Below are 23,646 nucleotides of genomic sequence, written 5' to 3' on the forward strand. Positions count from 1 at the left end.
GAGAGGGAGAGACTGTTGACTGCTGCTGTTGCTGCTGATTGCTCACTGGGTGTGACTGGAGCTTTCCTCTCCACTGACCTAGCAGAGGCAGCCTCAGGGAGACATATCAGAAAACCAGCTCCCAGAACATAAGCTCACTGAGAGGACAAACAAGGAGGTTAAGGCAGAAACACTTATTTTTTTGTTTGCTTGTTCATCAGAACATTGAGTTGGAGGAGACTGCTCTCAAGATTTGCAGGGAATATACCACGTTTGTTGTTCCTCCCTGAACATGACACATATACAGTACTTGCCAATGCAGGCTGATTGCTGTCCTGAAGGAAAAAAAGATGATGAGATCAGAGATAAAAATGTCTATACTCCAGCTTACTGGAGAAGTCGAAGAATTCTTTAAACAAATACAGAAAGCACTTGCAGTGCGTCAATGGTACTAAGAAACCCCCAGAAGATAGGAAGCCAAGCAAAGGAGATGGAGAGATCAAGGAGTAAGACACAAAATCTGAAGCCTGTGAAGAAGTGACCTTATTCTTTGGAGCTTTGGAACAGACACTGAGGTCTCCCCATTCATAATGTACAGTCAGGTCCAGAAATATTGGGACATCGACACAATTCTAACATCTTTGGCTCTATACACCACCACAATGGATTTGGAATGAAACAAACACAATGTGCGTTAACTGCAGACTGTCAGCTTTAATTTGAGGGTATGTACATCCAACTCAGGTGAACAGTGTAGGAATTACAACAGTTTGCATATGTGCCTCCCACTTGTTAAGGGACCAAAAGTAATGGGACAGTTGGCTTCTCAGCTGTTCCATGGCCAGGTGTGTGATATCCCCTCAGTACCCCAATTACAATGTGCAGATAAAAGGCCCAGAGTTCATTTCAAGTGTGCTATTTGCATTTGGAATCTGTTGCTGTCAACTCTCAAGATGAGATCCAAAGAGCTGTCACTATCAGTGAAGCAAGCCATCATTAGGCTGAACAAACAAAACAAACCCATCAGAGAGATAGCAAGAACAATAGGCGTGGCCAAAACAACTGTTTGGAACATTCTCAAAAAGAAGGAACGCACCGGTGAGCTCAGCAACACCAAAAGACCCAGGAGACAACGGAAAACAACTGTGGTGGATGACCGAAGAATTCGTTCCCTAGTGAAGAAAACACCCTTCAGAACAGTTGGCCAGATCAAGAACACTCTCCAGGAGGTAGGTGTATGTGTGTCAAAGTCAACAATCAAAAGAAGACTTCACCAGAGTGAATACAGAGGGTTCACCACAAGATGTAAACCATTGGTGAGCCTCAAAAACAGGAAGGCCAGATTAGAGTTTGCCAAACGACATCTAAAAAAGCCTTCACAGTTCTGGAACAACATCCTATGGACAGATGAGACCAAGATCAACTTGTACCAGAGTGATGGGAAGAGAAGAGTATGGAGAAGGAAAGGAACTGCTCATGATCCTAAGCATACCACCTCATCAGTGAAGCATGGTGGTGGTAGTGTCATGGCGTGGGCATGTATGGCTGCCAATGGAACTGGTTCTCTTGTATTTATTGATGATGTGACTGCTGACAAAAGCAGCAGGATGAATTCTGCAGTGTTTCGGGCAATATTATCTGCTCACATTCAGCCAAATGCTGCAGAACTCATTGGATGGCGCTTCACAGTACAGATGGACAATGACTCAAAGCATACTGCAAAAGCAACCAAAGAGTTTTTGAAGGGACAGAAGTGGAATGTTATGCAATGGCCAAGTCAATCACCTAACCTGAATCCCACTGAGCATGCATTTCACTTGCTGAAGACAAAACTGAAGGGAAAATGCCCCAAGAACAAGCAGGAACTGAAGACAGTTGCAGTAGAGGCCTGGCAGAGCATCACCAGGGATGAAACCCAGCGTCTGGTGATGTCTATGCGTTCCAGACTTCAGGCTGTGATTGACTGCAATGGATTTGCAACCAAGTATTAAAAAGGGAAAGTTTGATGTATGATTATTATTCTGTCCCATTACTTTTGGTCTCTTAACAAGTGGGAGGCACATATGCAAACTGTTGTAATTCCTACACCTGAGGAATTCACCTGAGTTGGATGTACATACCCTCAAATTAAAGCTGACAGTTTGCAGTTAACGCACATTGTGTTTGTTTCATTCCAAATCCATTGTGGTGGTGTATAGAGCCAAAGATGTTAGAATTGTGTCGATGTCCCAATATTTCTGGACCTGACTTTATCTGGACCCTTGATGAAAAGCAGCTGCCATAAGCCTTAGGGAGCAAGGAAAAAGAGTCTATAGACTGTGCCTCTACCCTAAAGAAAAAGAAGCAAAAGGAGGTGGTAACCAAAGATTCTCTACTGAGACAAACCAAAGCAGCAATCTATTAGCCAGATTGTCTAGCAAGAGAAATATGCTGCTTTCCTGGGGAATGTATGATGAAAAATGCAATGGTCAGTTCACAGGCTCATAAGGACAGTTTTATAACAGCGGACGGTTTTGTAAACAGCCACCGGCAAGTTCCTATGTTAACTTGAGATAAATGCCTTCTTCCTGGTTCACAAGAGAGAAGTTACAAAGAAACTGAAAAGGTCTCCACCTTAATGTAATGAAAGATAAATTGGTTCTAAAGTAAAAAGTGTTCAGTGCTGAAATCCTTGTAATCCTAAATCTTTCTTTCAATAAATCCTGTTAAAGACTTTGAGAATCTTGCTTGAAGAATTACTTTTAATTGAATCAGCTGCCAAGAGTCTAACACTAAAGTTCCCAAGACACCTGACAATTACAGATAGTCCATGGGTTACGACCACTCATTCTACGACCAAAGTTGTGATGGCGCTGAACAAGGGGGACTTACAACCAGTTTGTGAATTGGTGGCCATTGCAGTGACCCCATGGTCACAGGATTGTGATCCGGGGGCTCAGTGCCCAGCTCACAATTACAATACGCCAGTGAGCAGTGGTCACGTGACTGCAATTTCCAACATTCCCTGCCAGCTTCCCACAAGCAAAGTCAATGGGGAAGCCAGCAGGAAATTGGAAGTCACGGTCACTTGAGGTCCTCACTTAATGACCCATGTGGTCCCCACTTAACAACAGCAACTAGGACTACCAGAATTGCCATCACTAAGTGACGCGGTCACGTGACATTGCACTTTATGACCACTTTGCTTAGCAACAACTTCCATTGTAACCCGAGGACTACCTTTAGTAACAATGGAAGACTTCAACTTCCCAGACATCTGTTGGAAAACCAACCCAACCAAGATTGCAAAGTCCCCAAAATTTCCTGCTGGTCTTAATGACTGTTTCACTTTCTAGAACACGGGACAAAAGACAAGGAGTTTGGCTCTCCTATACTTGATCCTAACCAAGAGTGAAGTGCTGGGTTGAAGAAGTAAAAGCACTAGGAACAATGAGAGAAAGCAATCGCATCACCTTGGGGTTCAGGATTCTACAGAAAAAGAAACTGGAGTATAGCTGTATATTTCAGGAGAGCCAACTTCAACAAACCTAAAGAAGTGTAAGTGAGATCCCTGGGGGGAAAATGCGGGGTTGGAAAAATATTGGGTAGGGAATTTATAAAAAGTAAGATTCTAGACGTATAGTCAAAAACCATCCCAAGGAGGGAAAAAAATGCAGGACAGCTTAGGAAATCATTGCAGATGTGCAAGGAACTTTCACCTAAGTTAAGGAGATGTCAATCACTCTGAGGAGCCATAAACTATCACTAGTAACCCCAGGCATTTTTAATCAGTCCTTTTTCCATTCTGGTTTTGATACCACCACCTTGCTGTGAACTCATGGGAACAGAGTCAAATAATTTTCTGTTAATCTTCAGCTATGAATTTGATCATTCAGTAAAAACTGATTACAGGCGTAAACCCTCCTACCAACAACCTTTTAGTACAGACTGAGAAATTCCACATGCACATCTCCAAGAGAAAAAGCAGTCCAGATGCATTCATGCATTTAGGCCTTTAATTTACTTCTATTTCTCATCACTTCCCAAATAAGTATGGGAAGAACAGACCAGAGACCGGACAATTAGGGAAATAACTGAATTCTGCTCTCTACCAGTTTTATCACAGATGTCATAGCTTTCTTCCAAGCAATTCACCAAAGGGAGCAAGAATGAAAAGATTATTCAAGTGCAGAAAGCTTTCTTAGAATAATTACAATGTACAGACAAAGGTGACAAGTCAGCAGAATTGTGCAATTCAAGAATTTTTGCTCTAAAAGTAGAAGGAAACCCATTTCCAACGTATACAGTCCAAAACAGTAAACAGCATCCTCGCTATACTTCAGTTAAAATGTATTAACTCTGGTTTGTAAGAAGTACCTTCTGGAGGAGTAGTATTTTGGGAGAAACATGCAGTACTTTGTCTTCAAATATTGTCAACAAATCTACAGTCTCTCTCTCTCTCTCTCTCTCTAAGGGATAGGTGCCAACATGGGATGTGTACTGATGTTGAAAAGCAAAGGTAAATCTTGAGAGAAATTCCCTTCACAGTCCATTGTCTTGCACAGCTGTATTTAATCAGGTAACCTGATTCCCAAGAATAACTAGGAAAATCATTAGCTTTAGATAAGATGAACAAAGAACACTACCGTTGTGAAATAGAATTATGTAAGAACACTGTTCTACAATTTCTCTATTTTTTCAACATTAGCACCCAAATTGCACCACTCCAATTCCATCACACTGGACCACTGTATGATACAGCGAGAGTTTCTATTTTCCACCTAAAAATATATTCTGCAAAAGGAATGGGAGTCTATTAAGGTTAACTGCCAAAGAGCCCTCTTTTCTTACTTTCTTTGGAATATCCATCTTCAGATGAAGCAAGTTTCAGATCATTACACAAGCAGGACCATTGTGCAAAAAGTATTACACTGGCACACTGAACTGGATAATGATCTCAGTGGTCAAAGATGTCCTCTGGTAAGTTCTGATTGGACTTGATTCTTCAGTCATACACCCCATCCCTTTATTGTGTTGAATGTTGTCAAGACATTCTAATCCAGTTTCAATTATTGTACATAGTCTTTCTATCAGTAAACATTCAGGCACTGAGGACTCCATGCCAGTTTAGTAGTTTCCACTCTCCCCTTTGCATTTCAGTCCTATATCCACTGTTGGTTTGGTAGGCTTTTTTTTTTTTTAATATGGAACTGTTATTGCTTCTATAGGTCTCATTCTGTAGGGGTATTCTGAGAAATATAGCATTTGGTTTTGCTAGTAGCTTTTTTGCTTTTAATTTGCTTTTATCTCTGAGCAGTACACATACAGTAGTAGATTAAAAAAGGCTGAGTTGCAAGAGGGCATACCCAGCACTAAATCAATCGTCTTATTGCCTAGAATTCCCAAACTGAAACTCACAATATGACGGTGTCACATTAGCCACTGCACTTTACAGAGATAAAAACAGCAAACGTCTGTTGCTGTGTACAGCGCTTGAAAGCCAAACAGGAAAACTTCCTGCTTTAAGATGCTGAGCAACCAGGGAATCAGCTACACAGATCAAAGAAGATGCATGCAGAAGCTGCTGGGGAAGCTGGGGTAGGCAGCTGTTGCTGGACTGCTTCAAGCACAGTCGGGCTTGGCCAGAGCTGGTTTGGTTATTTTACTGGAGAACCTTCGTATACATATCACATATAGCAAATTTAAATAGTAAAGATGCCTTCAGGCTGAACTCTGCTCCTGGTAACTACATGGAACAATTTAGTTTTCCTGGCAACAGTTTGGATGTGATTTGCCACTGCATTCTTCTGGATGTTGTTGCTGCTGTTATTTCTTACACTACGCTACAGTCCTGGTATACCATCCAGGCACAGCTGTGCTTAGATCTTGAGCCCAAACAAGGCTGGCCAGGTGCCACTACCTGCTGAGGCTAGTTTCCCCAAATTTTAAAAAAAAAAAATGCCCGATATGGCATTCTGGAGTGCTTAAAATGGTAACCACATGCTGGGACCCAAACCTCCACTGGGGAGAGGATTTTGACGGCAGAAGCCACATCAAGCCAGCAGTGGAGGGTCTTGCAGGCAAGTTCGTTTTGCCTTCTTTTCTATCCAACATTCATAATATGAGATCACTAAGCTTCATGGTAGGGCTAGTCTTATGTAAAACATGCCCAAATAGCCACATATAACTCTTTAGTTTGATTGTTAAAATTATTTTAAATTCTAAAGCTAAGCTGTACTTCTAATAAAACCTTCACTATGTAACCATCACTATTTTCCCTATTTTTAAGTGTCAAAAAAGTGTCTGATATCATACCATGCAGTGGCGTACCACTTCATGTTTCACATGGAGTGTGGCTCATTTCTGACTGGTGAAAACTGAGTATGCATTCTGGCACACAATTAGCAAGCAGTCCTACTAAATACAGTGGATCTTATGTACATGTAAGAATATATAGAATTTGGTTATAAGGTATTTCTATTTCCAAAAAAATACAATTTTGAATAGTACTTTAAACAGAATGAATGTATTTAAAATACCAAGAAAAAGTGTGAATATACTGTATTTCAAAACATTTTCTTTACTCTTCAACAAACCTGGAGAAAGTTTATTCCCAAGGCTTTTGCAAAACTCTACTGGCTAGAATAAGCAGCTGCCTCATGCTCAATTTGTACAGCAAGCTAAGTTCAAAAACCTTTACCCAGCAGCTCTTATACTACGCTGTTAATTAACTGACCGTATACAAAGAGAACATTCTAAGTCTGATGTAGTCAGGAAGCCCATTAAGTCTGGACGATGGCCTTCAGTCGATTTTGTATCTGGTGATCTAGTTCCTGATGTATCTGGTGATGCATCCTCCTCCAAATCTGGTTTACAAAAAGAAAAAGAAAAAGACACATTACGAACATCACACACTGGCCATCTTCTCACTGAATCCTGCTTTGGTTATTTTTATTGCCTTTGCTTTGTGGGAGGTAGAGATCCAGGTAGACCAAGTCACATACCTGCAAGAATGAACTCTATTTTGTGAGGTCCCCCCTTAAGAAGGCTTAATACCAAAGGTCTACTATGGTGTTATGCCACGTGGCAATTGATTTTACATCAACATTGGCCATTTATATCTGTTTTGGGCTTTACTCCTACAGTGGTGGGTGGCAAGGGAAGGATAAGGGAGCGACTCGGATGCCTGCTGGTGAGGTAGGGCTGGCTAGGGGTACCACCAGTTGATGGGTGAGCCCTCTTCCTCCCTGGAGGGAGGAGGCCTTTGGGGACACACTGGGATGGGGAGCGGGGATGCAGTTTTCCATGCGGTCCTCAGCTCCCTTTGTGGCAGGCAGTTCTGCAGGTCAGCCAAGGAGGAGGAGTGATTTCTGATGTTCCCTGCCAGCTTTCCACAAGCAAAGTCAATGGGGAAGCTGGCAGGAAGGCAGAAGTCACTTCCACTGCCACTGCTTTTTTGCCCACCTGTGGTCATTCTGTTTCTCTGTTTAGGTAAGGAAATACCTCTGAAAGGGTGACCCAATGGATCACCAGTTGTCTAGTTAGCATTAAAACAGTACAATCTAATCAGGTCCCTATTGATATACAACAAGCATGATCCCTTGGGTCTTCTTGTTACAGAATTCAGCCTTGAGAGTAGTCATGTGATTCTACGAACATCAAGGGTTATGGGAACATGATCAAAGAACCTGCTTCAGGTGGTATTAGTGGAGGTGAGTGGTGGAGAGGCAGTCAATCATCAAATGATGGAGCAAGATTTTTCAAGCACTGGGCCAAAATAATTTATCGTAATAAAGGCATCAATTATTTCTCCCAGGCAGAGATGAGAAGCTTATTAAAAAAAAACATGGACTTGTAAACGTTTATTGATATTCTCACCTTCTTCTTTATTTGCAGAAAAGTCTGATCTGGACTTCTTCCTCATCCATTGTGACATGGGAAGTGCTGCCTGGCTGTGATCAGACATAGCTTCTTCCAGCGAAATTTCTTTTTGTTTCTTCACATCCTATTTAATAAAGGAAAGTAAGACACTAAACACTGGACCAAGAGCCACAACTATAGATAGGAAAACAAAAGAAAAGAAAAAGACAACACAACATACTCCCAAACTATATTTTACACATGCACACATTATTTCTTGATACAACTATACAGTATGATATCTTCTCTGGATACCGTTTTCTACTTACCATCTCCAATGAAGTGTGATCACACCTAAAGAAGGGAGTTGTATAAAACTTGAATCAAATTTCTTACACTGGAAATTGTCAGATGGTACTGATCCACATATTGTACACAAACAAAGTATCTTTAACCACTCCACAAGATCAATGAACTCATAGAGAGTAATCTGTTGATTGTACAATTTGGGCCTGATGTACTAGCTGAACTTCCAAAACTATCACTACTGCTGGAAAAACCTGAAGTTCCTAAACTTCCTGAAGTTCAGTTTTATTCACAACCGAAAAACTGTACAAAACTAGATAAGGGTAACTTGCATGTAATTTGGATTAAGGAGTTGCAATATCTGTTTTATCAAACCACTGGGTTAAAGCTTTAAATAATTTATAATTTAGACTCATAGGCTTTGGGCTTTCTCTACATTATAATCACTTTGGTTTAAAATTCATAGGGTTGTAAATTGTGCACTCAGAAAAGAAATAAGGGCAAAATATATGAATGTGATGTTGAATTATAGCCTGCAAATCTGGAACCTATCAAAATATGACGAACTTTAGATTTACTGTTTATAGGCAGCAGCTAAAAAGATTGTCGTACTCTAGCAGAAAGACTCTAATGAACCCAGCTTAAAATCCTGGATGAAAGATATGCTTATACTTTCTACATATAAGTTTATTTTTTTACCAGCTCTGTAAGAACTCTGATCAATATGATTCTGTGTGATCAAGATTTAATTTGTTACATAAGACCTGATACTGTTGCATATTTGATTGTTCTAACCTCCATTAACTTTATTGTTTTAACTACTGGTTCTTCCTTTGTTATTGCTGTTATATTGTTTTTCCTACACTTTAGTTATTTCCTGATTTATCTTTGCTTTGCTTTTAGTATTGCCATGTATTACGGTACTTAATGCTTACTTTTTAACTCTTGTATTTTTTTTATTATGACTACAGATTAAAAGCAGATATTGTTTAAAAGTAAAAGAGTTAGTATAGCTCTGTGAAAGATAAGACAGGCTTCCCCAATCCCTACAAATATTTGTAACTAGTTCTTTTTGTGTACAGATGAATGTGCAAGAACTTCTATAAGTGAGAAAACTAGAGGTGAGTGAACAGTCCTGACGTGGTTGGACACATGAAAGGATCCACGTGAAAGCCCCTTCACCAATATCCCATTATATACAAATACATATTTTTTTACAACATCTCTAAATTTGGAACTTGAACCATATGGTTCAAGTTCCATATGGGATGTAAGACATGGGATGGTACCATGGGATGGTAAGACACCATCCCATATGGCTTACCTGTAGAGGTTCTCCTTCAAAAGTCCCAAGGAAAGTCAACTGTTCCCCTGGATTAGAACCTTCCAAGTTCTGACTAGAATCGCTCTTCAGCTCTACAATAGTGCCGGGAACAGGGGAGGCATCATTTGTGAGAATCTGCAACAGCAAGATTTTACATTAGTCCATTTTGAAAGAGAAACCTCACAGTAGAATCTGGCTTCTGAGCAGGCTGCAAGGGTCCTGTCTCTCAGCTGGTTAAATATGAAGCCATTCAGATACAGGCTTCACTTTCTTCATGCTATACTTGAAGACAAGACTTCAAGTCAGTATTATTTTTAAAACATCTATTCCTTTTCACCAGTCCAGCATTCCACAATCTCAGGAACATTAAAATGTATGGACTTCAACTTCCAGAATTCCCCAGCCAACATGCTTAAAGCTGTTGAGATTGAGAAACACTGCACTACATAGAGAGATAACTTCCCACAGTTCTTAACAATCAGTAGCAACCTGCCTAACAATATATTTATTAGAGCCTAAATGTGATTTAGGCCACAGGTAAACATGCACATAACAACCGTCAGGAATGTTGTAAACCAAATGTACCTTTTCCCAGCATCATAAAAAAGTGACAGGTAAACTGTGTGTACGCACAGACATGTCAAATCATATTTTGCCATTCAAACCTTAATTTCTGCATAGCTCTGAAACTATTGTTTATATCACACAGCCTTCAGAATATTAGCCACCTCTCACAAGGGATAGGTGCATTACTATTATACTATGGTAAAATACCATTATATATACTTTTACTATCTCCAGAATATATTTATCAAAATGCCAATTTAATTTAAACAGAGATCTTTAGTTTGTGGCTGTTCAAATAATAACTTCTATTTCTTTAATTACAAAAATGGGGGCCACATTTCCAGTTTGAAGTATTTTACTTGAAGGATTTCTATACCATCTTTCTGAAAACAAATAACAAAGCAACAGTACATCCTGTAACTATTAAAACAATAACATCCTTAACAATTCTCAAGCACAACATTAAAATATTTTTCTAAAAAGAAAGAGTGATACCCAATTGCAGCAGTATGAGTAGATACAACTTTATAAATTCTATGATCTACAGCACAAGAATCTCATCTTCTTTTACTGAAATCTCAAAAACAAAACCCCTGGATCCTCCTACGTGAACCAATTAAACTTCCAATGTTTATTCTGGAGCTGCTTGGTCATCATAATGCAGTTACCTTTTCTATCTCATATTGAGCAGCATGGAAACTGGAATTCAGTGTAAGGCAATGTTGAAACTGTAGCAGGGCTTCTGATTGCTTCCCTACCTCCAAGAGCACTTTCCCTTTTCTAAAAAAGCCCTGAAAGAAATAAGAAACACATTTTAGTGGCCTTCCTGAACTGTCATATTATTCTGCAACTGCTGCAGACTGCTTTGTGTAATGCCAAAGACCGCAAGTTTAGTCCTCAGTGTAGACCAATGTTTCTCAACCTTGGCAACTTTAAGATGTATGGATTTCAATTTCCAGAATTCCCCAGCCAGCCATGCTGGCTGGGGAATTCTGGGAGTTGAAGTCCACACAATTTAAAGTTGCCACGGTTGAGAAACACTGGTATAGACTGTTTATGGACAACAGGCAGGCTGCTTTGATCCTTTTATCATCTGCGGAATCACAGAATTCACCAGCCATTTTCCCTATAGCCTACCTCATCATTTATCAATTGGACAACAGTGAAAGGTGTTACTGGAGCAATGAAATGGCAATTAGGATCAGGGCCATTCCTCCCACCAACTTCCACAATCCGTATGAAGCAAGAAAACTAAGAGTAGGAAAACAGTGATCTCAGTCAGAATATCTGTGGGAGAGAAGTCAAAGCTGCTTTTTCCCACCAGCAATTCTGGATGTATGCTGAGAATGGAGCAGCATGGAGTTAATGCACGCCCTGGTGCAAAAAAAGTATATTTATCAGAAGTATAGACCCTTCACCATCTAGCTCATAACTGTCTATACCAAGGATATAGAATGTTACACCAAGGATATAGAATGTCCATTGTGTGTGTACACACACACACACACACACACACCAGACAGAAAGAGAGACAGAGTTTCATTTAACATCTTTATTTCGGATTACACAGATACTCAGCATGCCGATTAGGTATAATGTTGGAATATAACTGGGGAGACACTAGTTCAAATCTCCCCCAACTTATAAAGTTCCCTGAATGCTTTGGGCTAGTCTTCATCTCTCAGCCTAACCCAGGTTATTAGGTTGATTAGAAAATAAAATGGAGGGGAAATAAAAACATATATATTATCTTCAGTAGAGGACAGAAAGGACGCGAATGAATAACAATGATATTTCAGTTTCCATATGTATTTATAACAAATGCATAACAAATTTATAACTGCAAAAAAATCCAAAGCAAGTAATATTCAAAAGAAAATCTAAATGCCCATGTCAAATCATTTAAACTAAACAAGCAATTAAAAATCAGTTACTACAAATAAAATAGAGAAAAAGAGCAGATAGCACCCCCCCCCAAAAGTCTAATGAGCAATGGTTTAACAGAACAGCAAGAGTGTAAGTCAGTTAAAAGTCTTGGTGAATAAAAAGGCTGTAGTCATGCCTAAATGACAGCAGCATCTGTATCACCTAACTTTGCTTGCAGAGAACAATTCCAAGAAAGGACACCATTTCTAGAAAAACACTCCTTAAAGTTCATTCTCCTGATACATAAGTACCTCTGGTAAATCTTCCACAACTGTTTGTTACAATCAAATAGAGATTTGGTTACCATGGTGCATCAACTGTTATCAACAATTGCAAGCCAGTTGTCCCAAACTCATAGCCCAGTCAATTAAAACTTTTTTTCAAAAAGGAGATTAACATCATTATATAGCTAAAAACAAGCATTACATAGCTAATATAACATAAGCTAATATAATATAGCTATATAGCACTGTATAGCTAAAAGTAAATCTGATCTACCACCAACAAAAAGATCTGGAACCAAACAAATCTTCCCCTTGAGGCAGTAGGATGCCTGAAGTTCAGCCTCCCTCTGAGCTCAGTCAGATTGCCTTAGTGCAAGGTGAGAATCACAATGGGCTCTTCCCAAGGTATACACTGGTTTATATCAATTGGTTAGTTATTTATAGATAGATAGCTATTCAGGAAAGCTTCATGAACATATTAAGCCATTGGGAGTTGAGCATGGCTCAAAGGGAACTTTACTTTTAGTCTCAACAAGTGGTGGCACCAGGCCAACGTACTCTGAGCACAGAACTTGGGAAGTTAAAAAAAAAAACACTGTAGAAGAGGATGAAGGGGAGGAGCATATTTATCAGAGCATTATGAAGGAGCTCCAATTTATGCAACAATACAACTTTCTCACTTCTTTAACATGAAGAAAATAAAGGGCTAAAAGGAAAGAGAGCTCTCTGAAAATGCAAATGAAATTGACCTTCCTCAAAATAAAAATATTCCATGCATATTACCATAAACCTTTTTTCAAAACACACCAAAAAAGTAGTAAAATGACAGTTACACAGATCCTGTTCTTGCTTTGTCCCACTCATAGGTTTAAGGGTTTTTCAACAGAGCCTATAAGAACAGAAGTCTGCCACATGCTAAAATATAATCCTTATTTCCAAAATTGTGATCAAATACAATTCATTTCCAAAAAAAAAAAAAACAACCAATGCTTTGATCATTGTAAAAAAAATGGTTGCCAACTACCATATTGCTGCATGTATCTTCAGGGGTCAAAGAAATTTGGGAATACACAAATATCAAAAGATGGAAAGAAAGGTTTAAGAAGCTAGTGAAGGAGTATACATAGGACCATGTTTGAACATAAGGGCAGCTGAAGAATGTAAAGATTCCACAACTGCATTTTCAAATTACAATAGCAAATTCAAATTACATCTCTTACTAATCATGATGATGCCTAACTAACAAAACATTAAACATAGCACCGCAATGCAAGCTCTCCCCTTTCAAATCTGCATCGTAATATCCCACACAAGTATGCAAGGGGAGGAGTTTGCATCATGATTTTACTTCAGTTTATTAAAAATATACAGTCCTAGACCAAACACAGAGAAGTTAAAAAATAGATTTACATAGCATCCAATAAAAACCTATTTATGCTTGCACTAATTACACCTGGGGAAGCAATCAGGTCCAAATCTTCTAACTGTCATAGCAAAATGGTACAAAATTCTAGAGACTTCGCAATCCTGATCATTTAATAGATAGTACACTGTGATGGAAAAGTAAGAAAATAAAGCTGGAAACTCCCCCCTCCCCCTTGCCTCTCCTGCAATCTCTTTTCTCCACTTCCTTCTGCCATTCTTTGCTCATGCAAAACAGGATCTGCTCCAAGTTATTGCATGACCATGAGTGACCATGTTCTGCTGCCAAAAACAGCCCTCTTAACAAGATCATACTGAAACAATGGGAGGCCCATCACCTGTCTGCTTAAGGGTTTGCCATGGTTCTTATCTCACAATAGAAAAACCATTTATCCCCCATTTAACATCTATCCAAACCTATCCTCCAATCAGATCCCTCAGATTTCCCACCTCTCAACCTCAAAAGTGTATAAATTCTATGCTTTTCTATTGTTCAGGGTCCCTATTTCTTGGAAAGCAAGCACCCAATGATCATTGCAATAAACATGGTTCTTCTCCCCAGCGTTGTGCTGTCTTTGGCAAAAATTCCACAACAACACAATGACTAACCGAGAGTGATCTGAATAGTTCATAATTAAAATGAAAAATTAACTCCGTCCTCCAAAAGTGGTAGATAGAACATTTCAGAAGCACATGCGCTACTATCTCAGTTTCAAAGTCTGAGTAAATACACAAACATTCTTGATAAGGAATACCATTATATCTACCCAAAAGAACCACTGTGGGGAAAGCATCCAAGCATGCCAAAGTAAAACCCCTCCTGTGAGAGGGGACTAATAAATGATACAGGTATTGGGGAACTGTAAAGGGGGACTGTCAGCAGAGATGAGAAGTGTTGGGTCTGTCTCTCTGTAAATCAAGATCTAAAATTCTCTGTCTGAGCACTCTCCAGGCTTCATTCAAGCCTAGCATGGATACAGAGGGATAAGCTCACAATATGCCAGGTTATCCATTATTTGTTTCTTCCAAGTATACTGGTATCTGTCTGTCAGAACTGGTTGGGCTAGAGAAGTGTTTCTCAACCTCAGCAACTTTAAGCTGTGTGGACTTCAACTCCCATGGCTGGTCAGGGAATTCTGGGAGTTGAAGTCCACACAGCTTAAAGTTGCTGAGGCTGAGAAACACTGGTAGAGATTCACCTCCCCAATTGTTTCATGATGTCACAATACAGATTTCATCACTTATTTCTCCCCATGGACATGTAGGGTAGGGAAGTAACTTTCTGGATAGCTCCTTAGTACGTGTCTTTTAGAATGTTATGTTGATTCAATTTGCAAACTCCAGTCTCCAATTCTTTCAAATTTATCCAAATCTTATCCCAAATAGTAAACAACCAACATTCTCCAATTTCTGTGGAGAAATTTACTGTCAGGGAGCATAATTTGGATAGACCTAGGGGAATTTTTACATGGCAGTCTTGCAAAATTCACTAAGACCTCCCCTGGTTTTCTACTATCAAAGCTCAAACATCCAAGATTTCCCAAAAACTCTGACTGCAAATTTAGCCTGCAAGTATACACTGATTGAGACATGCATTGGTAAATTCTCCTTTGAGACCATTCAGCTGGAGCTTTGCTGAAGTTTGAGAAGCTTCCAGAAGTAATTCAAGTTTTCCTTGCTGTGGGTTTTAGCAGGAGAGCGGTTTTAATCATTCTATTAGAGCATATGGTTCAACAATAGAACAGGGGAAAGACTATCTTATATTTAAATAAGCAACTTATAGGAAGGGATACACTCACTTTCTATGCTATTACTGCATCTGAGTTCAAATGTAGCCTTTTCCAGAAGTGCTATTTCATCTCACAGCTTAGTAGTTGGGAAGAACATATGCTTGTTCTGGATTACAACACACAGCTTTACACTTGACTCACTTCACATTCTTTGGGCTTGTGCTTGCACAGAATCTCCAAATCCTCAAGAGCTTCTTCATACTGCTGTAAAGCCACATAAAGCTCTGATCTGCACAGCCTTAATGTAAGATCATCTGGAACTGTAAGAGGAAGCAAAACATTTCACTGTTGTTCCTAAGAAATTATGAAAACAAACATTATACAAACATTACACACGCCAAGGTAGTATAAGCTCCAAGAAAGAGACTCATTGACCAGAATCAGCTGGGTTCATTTCCAATAAGTTTAGCCAATTTTTTTTTGTTTTTAACTCACTAATTCTACTTTATTGATGAGAAGGGTGGCCTGCAAGTGTTGCCCATCAGTTAATATGGCAGATCAGAGTACCCAAAGGTAGCATAATCTGATACTGTCAAACAACTCAGTGCTTAAGGAAAAGATCTACTGTTTTTTTTAGTTGGAGTGATATAACGGTACTTCTATCATTTGAGTGGAGACAACAGGAGTGGGTGGTAAGAGAGCACTCCCCCCACCGAGTAGATTCCACAATTAAAAGTCATTCAGTTGCATTTACTGAAGTGATTCACTTTCAACAACTGCAGAAAGTCCTTACCCAACAAGAGTTTCCATTGCAGAGATGTTGAAAGAAATGAGGGACGCAGAACAGGAGAGACAACTCAGTCTGCTTTGGATCACATTTTCTACCAGCATAAATCAGCTAAAAACTAGCTCTTGTGTCTTGCATTAAATTTAGAAACTCTGAAACAAATCGCTAAGAGTCAGTCACTTAAAAATAAAAAAACTGAAATGCTCTTGGAGTAGTTAGGGAGATTTTCATCTCAAAGAATCAGCAACTTTGCCTGCTTCACTGAGCTATTATCACTTATTATAAACACCTCAAAAACAGGAGAGTAATGGGACTGTTCCTAATAACTCAAGTATGTTGCCTTGGATTCTGGAAGTAATATATAGCATAAAGTATTGTCAAAGAGGTGCTGGCGAAACGTTAGGAAACAAAACTTTCAGAACACGGCCACACAGCCCGGAAGACCCACACCAGCCATATAGCATAAAGTCTTCGCCATTAACAGCCCTGCTCTCTATGAATGTTTCTAATTTTTCATTTAAAACTACCTAGATTTAAGGCATAACCACACTGGATGGCAACTTATCACATTTTAAATCTGTCATTTTTTAAAAAATGATTTTTTAAAAAACAGTCTGGAATTTCTCTGCATTTAATTTAATTCTAACTTTATGGCAATAGGATTCTAATATTATGGAGAGGGAAACTCTTTAATATAACTTTACCCTGTCCCCCCACTCTTTTCTTTCCTCAACTAAAAAGCTTGTAATGCTGTCACCTTTCCTGATAAGAGTGCTGCTTTGCCTGTTTATCATTCGATTGCCCCTTTTTTCCCAGCTTGATATCTTTTTTGAGATGTGGTGACCAGAGTATTCCAAGAGATTTTGCCCTGCAGATTGATATAATCCAAGCCCTAGCAAAAGTTCATTACAAAGTATTGCCAAATAACGGTGCAACTTGGACATTCAAGCCACACGGCCAGCAATATGTTTAACTACATATTTGGCTACTTGACAACACAGAAGCCCTTAGCCTGAATATTAACATGTGTTCCAGACATTTCTGTCATCACCTCATGGTGGCAGCTGCCTCAGAAATGCCTATTTACAAGGGGATGGCCACTCTACCTTAGCTACTACGCAAGCTTGAGTAATTTGAGAATACTACATAAGCCTATAAACACCCTTAAAATGTATGACAAACATCATAGTGGTTTATATATCTTGGTTAACTCCCTGTGAGTTTAGAGTTGTAACAAATCTGTCTGATTAGCCATGCAGCTGTGTGACATTGCCATTTTTACACTAATTTTTGCTTGTGGACATTCTACAGTGAAAAGTCTGGGTTGGAGGAGGGGGTGTTATTCTCTTCTCTGGAGTTTCCAAGGTCTTCTACTACTTCAGAAACTACCCCAAGACTCAAAAGCAGATTTGGTGGGTTAAATGAGACCATAGAGGAAAGGAGACGTGATGAAGTGGAAGAGCTTCATGTGGACACCTTGTTTCAGAGGAACAGACAATATTAGAGAAGAAATGGACTGGAATGAACTTACCTGTACAGAAGTCCATTAGCCTGATAGTAACACAAGTATTGAAAGCTTCTGGGTTAAGATAAAATAGTAAGCTAATAGAAAGAATATCTTGCTAAGACTCTGCTACAGACCACCGAACCAGTCAGAAGAGAGAGATGAAGATGTATTAAAGCATATAACTCAAAAAAAACCCAAAAAATCCTGAAGTGATTGCAATGGGAGACTTCAATTACCCAGACATCTGTTGGAAGTCTAAGTCCACAAAAAGTGTCAAATACATTTCTTTAGTTATTCTGATTATTATTATTTCTTTCAAGGGATGGGGTGGTCATTAGGAGATCTACTACCTTGAATTTCAACCTTACGAATAGGGAGGGCTTGATTGGGAACCATTATTGTGGGAGAACTTTAGGCAAAAGGGGACACGCATTGTTAAAGTTCTTGATTTTAACAAGATGCTTAGTAAAAACAGTAAAACACAAACCATGGCTATTAGAAATGACCATTTTGATAAACTACAAGAAATAGCAAGGAAGATGACATGGGGACAAAATCTTACACACAAAGGTGTTGTAGCTGGCTGGGACTTCCTAAAATGGAAATTAAGGTTGACAGAGTCAAGTATCAAGGAGAAGGAAACTTAGGAGACATCTAAAGGAGCCAGTGTGGTTGAACAGGCAGCTGATGAACAAACTGAGACTAAAGAAGGATGCTTATTGGAAATGGAAAGAAAGGCTAACAACCAAGACAGACTATGAAGTTTCAAATCAGAAATATAGAGTCCCCTATTGTAGGGGAGATGGGCGGGAGAGAAATCCAATAAATAAATAAAAATAAATAAATAAAATATAGGAATGAGGTCAAGAAAGAAAAGGCAGAAAATGAACTTAGGTAACACAAGAGGCAAAATCCAGCAAGAAATGTTTCTTCAAACATGCCAACAGCAGGAAGACACAAGGAGGTGGTGGACTACTTCTTATGAGAACTCTTAACAGATGACCAAGAGAAAACATAGGAACATTTTGTTTGTCTTTACATCCAGAGGAAACACAGTAGGAATCTGAGTTGCACCAACTATAACAAAGGCAACAGGAGGGATTCAGGTCAGCAAGATGTGATAAAGATCTTCTAGGTAATATGAATCTTTAATAAAATATACCCTAGAATACTGAAGGAACGGATCAAAAGGCTACTGGGACTTCTGTCAATTATCTTTCAGGTGTTCTGGAAAACTTCAGAAGTGCCAGAAGCAAAAGCACCTCCCACCCTTCAAGAAAGGGGGGGGGAAGAGGATCCTAGTAATTATTGATCAGTGAGCCTCACACCAATACCTGAAAGATATTACAGCAGATAATGAAATAGGCCATTTGTAAGAATCTTGAAGGCAATGCCACAATTGCTAAGAGTTAACGTGGCTTTGAGTCACGTGAGACAAATCTCTTCTTCTCTAACAACATAACTAGTACACAAAGGGAATGTTGTGATATCATCTACCTCAAAGCTTTTCGCAGGGTTACACATATTTTCACTGAGAAGCTGTTAAAGTATGATTTGGATGGCACTACAGTAAGGTGGATCCACAACTAGCTAGCTAACCAAACTTTAAGAGTCAGGATTAATGGGTCTACATTGAAGAGCAGTAAACAATAGCATCCTGCAAGGATCTGTCTTCAGACTAGTATTATTCAACATTTTTATTAATGATGTGGATCCTGGGTTCAGCGTTCCCATGAGATCTTCGACAAAGTCAAAAAAATGAGCATGAAATGCTATGCACGTCTACTCAAGACTAAGCACTATTAAGTTCAACAGAGCTTACTGCCATTAAAGAGTATATATTAGAATGCAACCGATAACAGAAAAGATCCCAAAGTGTTAAAACAGGACTGTTTTTTATTTTGTTTTCAGATGGAGATATATTGAACTGACAACTGACTCTCTTTTAAAATTGCTTGTGCCTTGTGTTGATATCCAAACTTTTTAAATTCCTATGTGAACTTCCTAAGCTTACCTTGCATCATTTCTCTAATTGATACTGGAATGTGACATTGATTCTTATTTATTTATTTATATTTCAAATTTGTCACCACCCATCTCACTGATTGATTGATTAGCTCTGTTACTATACTTGCTAAAACTGAATTTGACATTGTTGTATCTTACTTTAAAAGTAAAATTGCTACTCTTCGATTTAAATAAACTGATAGCTTTATCAGGGAAAAGCAAACTGTGTTAGAAGGTGCTGTTGTTTTGTTTACATAAAAACAAGCATGCTGTGATATTATGTCTCTGAAAGTATGGCGTGATAAGAAGTAGAATCTGGCAAAGGAGTAGAATCTGGCAAACATCAAGGGATTAATAGGATGATGGGGGGGAAACTGAGAATGGCACAGGTTTTCACATATTTTTTTACTTTAAATTGCATGTCATAGGGTCATAGGGCCAAAAATAAAACATCTTCTCCATCAATCATAATGATCACAAATTGGAAAGTTGCCTGAAGCAAAGTTGAATTATGGAGATCCTGTCAGAAGCACCAGGAAGGCAAAAACAAGGAAGAACTGGGACCAATGAAAGCTGGGGACCTTTAAGGAACTGAGGGTCTAATGACAAAAAAGTGCATTAATTACACCTGCTGGGCAGAGGAAAACATACCATCTATTTCTAGCCATGTGCCTTGTCCTCTTAACTGGACTTTATGGATCTTTTCATTTATTTTCCAGAGATCAACACACTCATCTTTCCAATCCAGGCCACAGAATCAGCCACCCTGCTCTCATATTTGCATCTAGATATATTTTTCTTTTTCTATTATTTTGTTTCTTATGTTTTTTATGCTTAGTATGCAATGTATAGGAGCCAGTTTGGTGTAGTGCTTAAGGCATCTGGCAAGAAACCAGGAGACCATGAGTTCTAATCCCACCTTAGGCACGAAGCCACACACACACACACAGTTATTGTCAAATTAATTTAAGTAAAAGATATTTAAATGTGTTCTTTGCTTGTGTTACACTGACAGATGTTTACTGCTCTCTGAGGCATTGAGTGAATGTGCTAAGTGTAGGTAATTCACAGCCCATAGAGGGTTTAATCAGTCAGAGACACCCAAACAGGAGTTCTGCATCTAGGATCTCTCAAATCTATCAAAAAATGTTAAGGTGACAATTGAAAATAAGCTCATTTTGCTAAACTGGAAATCTGCTTGGTGTTTATGATTCATTGCAATAAAAAAAAAGTGGCTTGAATACTCTTGATACAGTGACAATCAGGTGACCTAAAGGCCTGATACTAGTGGCCAATTACATTTTGCAAAAGCATTGTGGACAATAGGAACACAGTGTGAATTTGGGTTATTAAGGAAGCTTGTCAATAAAACATCACAGTCCTACAAATGTGCTGGTAGTACTTTCAGACTTAAAAGGCTTGCTTTTATCAAAAGTTAGTGACTTTTTAAGCATTTTCAAAATGGCATTTTTTAAAAGTCTAGTAAAAATCCTGAAAAATAGTTCCTATCTACATACATTTAATATAGAACAAATGTTCAATGTGTTTTAGGGGCAAACATTGAGTTCAGCTGTCCTGCCTTCCTTATTATGTTATAATCGCTTAGTTTAAGGAAATCACAGTACATAAACCAATGCAATCATTTAAAAGAATTATGAAAAAAAAATAGGTTACAGGACAGTGGAAACTTGGTGTGTTTTTATGGAAATGCAATTACTGCCAAAAAGTAAAGTGGTGAAAGTACTTTATCAACTAGCCAGCATTAACTTGTAGGGCTGTTCACTATTTAGATTTGATTACAAAAGGTGCTTCAGAGCATACAGGAGTATATATGAATGCAGCAGCTAGTTACAATTTAATTTTATTATTCGACTTATACACCGCCCAACTCTAAATACAACTCTATGTAATCAGAGGAAAAGACTTAGCCACTTTAAAAAGCTGCAGACAGGTGCTACATTCACTCTACAAGTAGTCCTCAGTTTAAGAATGAGTTTCGTTCCCAAGGTCTGCCCTTAAGTCAAATTTGTATGTAAGCCAGAACCATAGTATTATATAATACTGTATAAGTAGTATTGTGTAATTAACTCGAACCATTGCATATTTAACTCGAATTTTGCTACAATGGGCTCCATTCTTAATTATGGGTCATCTTTAACCCGGGGACTACCTGTACCCCACTATCCAAAGCACCTTTTCTGGGTTACTTCTGAAGCACAACCCAGCCCTATTAAGTAATTCTGTTCCATTTCTCCAGGAATTATTAGAAACGTACTAACAATAGATATGTGTCTACCTAGCAAAAAGATCATAGTTATTGGGAAAGCTAAATCTCTTGAATTTTTTTCCTATTTTGCAATACATAATGGTTGTTAAGATGCAACCGTTTGTGAGGAAAAATGGAAAATCACAGCTGACTAGAATTTAGCAAACTTTATCATCACTTTAAACAAGAAGTTGGCAGAAAAGACAAAGAGTTTAAATAACAGAATTCCACTGACTAGTATCCCAAATCTTTCTTATATTTTGTAATTATTTGCTATGTTCTGAATTAAAGGATTGCCAGAGGCCCATATGGCACTTGATTCAAAATCAGCAGGACCTACTCAAGATTAAAGTTTATAGATATTTATAAATGGCAACAGATGAAGTCTGGTTTTGGAACATGTTAGCACCTCAAGCCACAGTATCTCAGAATTTGGGTAATATAATGTTCTAAACACTTGATCTCCAAACAGTGAGAAGATGATGATTTACTGGGAATACTTTTTGTGACAGGTCTATTTTGGTTTTCAGAAAAACATTTCTTTCATGGATCAGTTAAAGTGGGGGGGGGGGGGAAAAATAGCTGAGACTTTAAAAACTTTGCCAAATACAAGATTGATTTGATAGCACATTTTCATCTCAGCTGCTTTGGTGTTTAGAATGAGAACTATAAATGGTAAGGAGTTGAAATGCAGAAGCATAGTTTCATACTGCACAGGCTATCAGCTGCTTGATTTGTTGTAAATCTACCTGGGCTAAATTTTGCAATTAAGGGGCATTAGATATGAGTTCTATCCCTATTAATTTGGATCCTCCAACTGAAGTAGAAAAAATTCAGCAGGGGGAGATAGATGAAGATATTCCAGTATAAATATTCCAGTATAAACTCACTTGGTGAATGAAACACCTGTACTTACTCCTATATCTGACTCATGCAAAAGCAGAGCTAGCATTTTATAACAGGCTGAGCTATAAATGAGAGGTGTGTCAGCTTTCCACAGACAGGAAAGTCTGAATCAGTAAAGTAAATCTGGTTCTCAATTACTTATTCCTAAATCCTAAAGGTTTAAGTGACATCAGCTTTACCAGTTCCAAAGCTGATTTTAATGTTAAAGTTTTAAGCTTATTAAAGACAATATGAGATGGAGGATTTTTCCTTAGATAATGACAGATGATCGGGTTCCTTTTTTCCCCCTGACAAAGACACTATGTGTTTAATAAAAGTATGTCAAGGATATTTGATACAGCTATCATCATGATGACATCACTACAGTAGGAAAGCAGCATCTGTTGAACATTTGCCTTTTCAGCAAGTGGTAAAGAAGCAAAGACTCCATGAAACCCTGACCTACAGCATACAAGAATGACAAAGGGAGCCTTCTCAAGGATGAAAATGGCGCTCTGAAGGAATACTCTCCCCTTAAAATTTGAGGCAGGGTTAAGATCCCCACATAATTTGGGAAAGGTCACAAGCGCTCATAGTAACTTACTTCAGAAATACTTTCAAAACCTCAAATTACAAAAACAATACTGAAATATTATAATGGTCTGCTCTATTTTACTTTTGTCCTCCATGAACAGCTAAAGATGGCCTCCAAGCAGGCCAGCAAATTACATAACTCAATTTTCAAAGGACCCTAAGGAATAACCCCAGAAACAACCTTGTTGTATTGCCATATACATTTTAGGTTTATATTTAATTTTCGGATGTGATCATTGCCATTAGCAGCATCTTGTTTTATCTCTGTGGACAAACTCTGCAA

At 38.6% G+C, this 23,646-nt stretch overlaps 1 protein-coding gene across 2 annotated transcripts in view; it reads right to left on the reverse strand.

Annotated features, from left to right (window-relative positions):
- LOC103051361 (LON peptidase N-terminal domain and RING finger protein 1-like) overlaps window positions 1-23,646 on the reverse strand; it is a 46,948-nt gene that overhangs the window by 21,390 nt on the left and 1,912 nt on the right. Inside the window, exons 2-6 of one of the 2 annotated variants that reach the window (XM_015889142.3) lie at window positions 15,519-15,637; window positions 10,684-10,806; window positions 9,449-9,583; window positions 7,837-7,963; window positions 6,695-6,824 (exon numbers count right to left, since the gene is read on the reverse strand). In XM_015889142.3, coding sequence (XP_015744628.1) covers window positions 6,695-6,824; window positions 7,837-7,963; window positions 9,449-9,583; window positions 10,684-10,806; window positions 15,519-15,637 — 634 coding nt within the window. The remainder of the gene's footprint in view (window positions 1-6,694; window positions 6,825-7,836; window positions 7,964-9,448; window positions 9,584-10,683; window positions 10,807-15,518; window positions 15,638-23,646) is intronic. The other variant, XM_088133875.1, reaches the window with a different exon arrangement.

This window comes from Python bivittatus, unplaced genomic scaffold, assembly GCF_059951505.1.
Source record: "Python bivittatus isolate LINGU-HERP-01145 unplaced genomic scaffold, Pbiv_v1 ctg000080_np1212, whole genome shotgun sequence".
In the NCBI taxonomy this organism is placed as follows: domain Eukaryota; kingdom Metazoa; phylum Chordata; class Lepidosauria; order Squamata; family Pythonidae; genus Python; species Python bivittatus.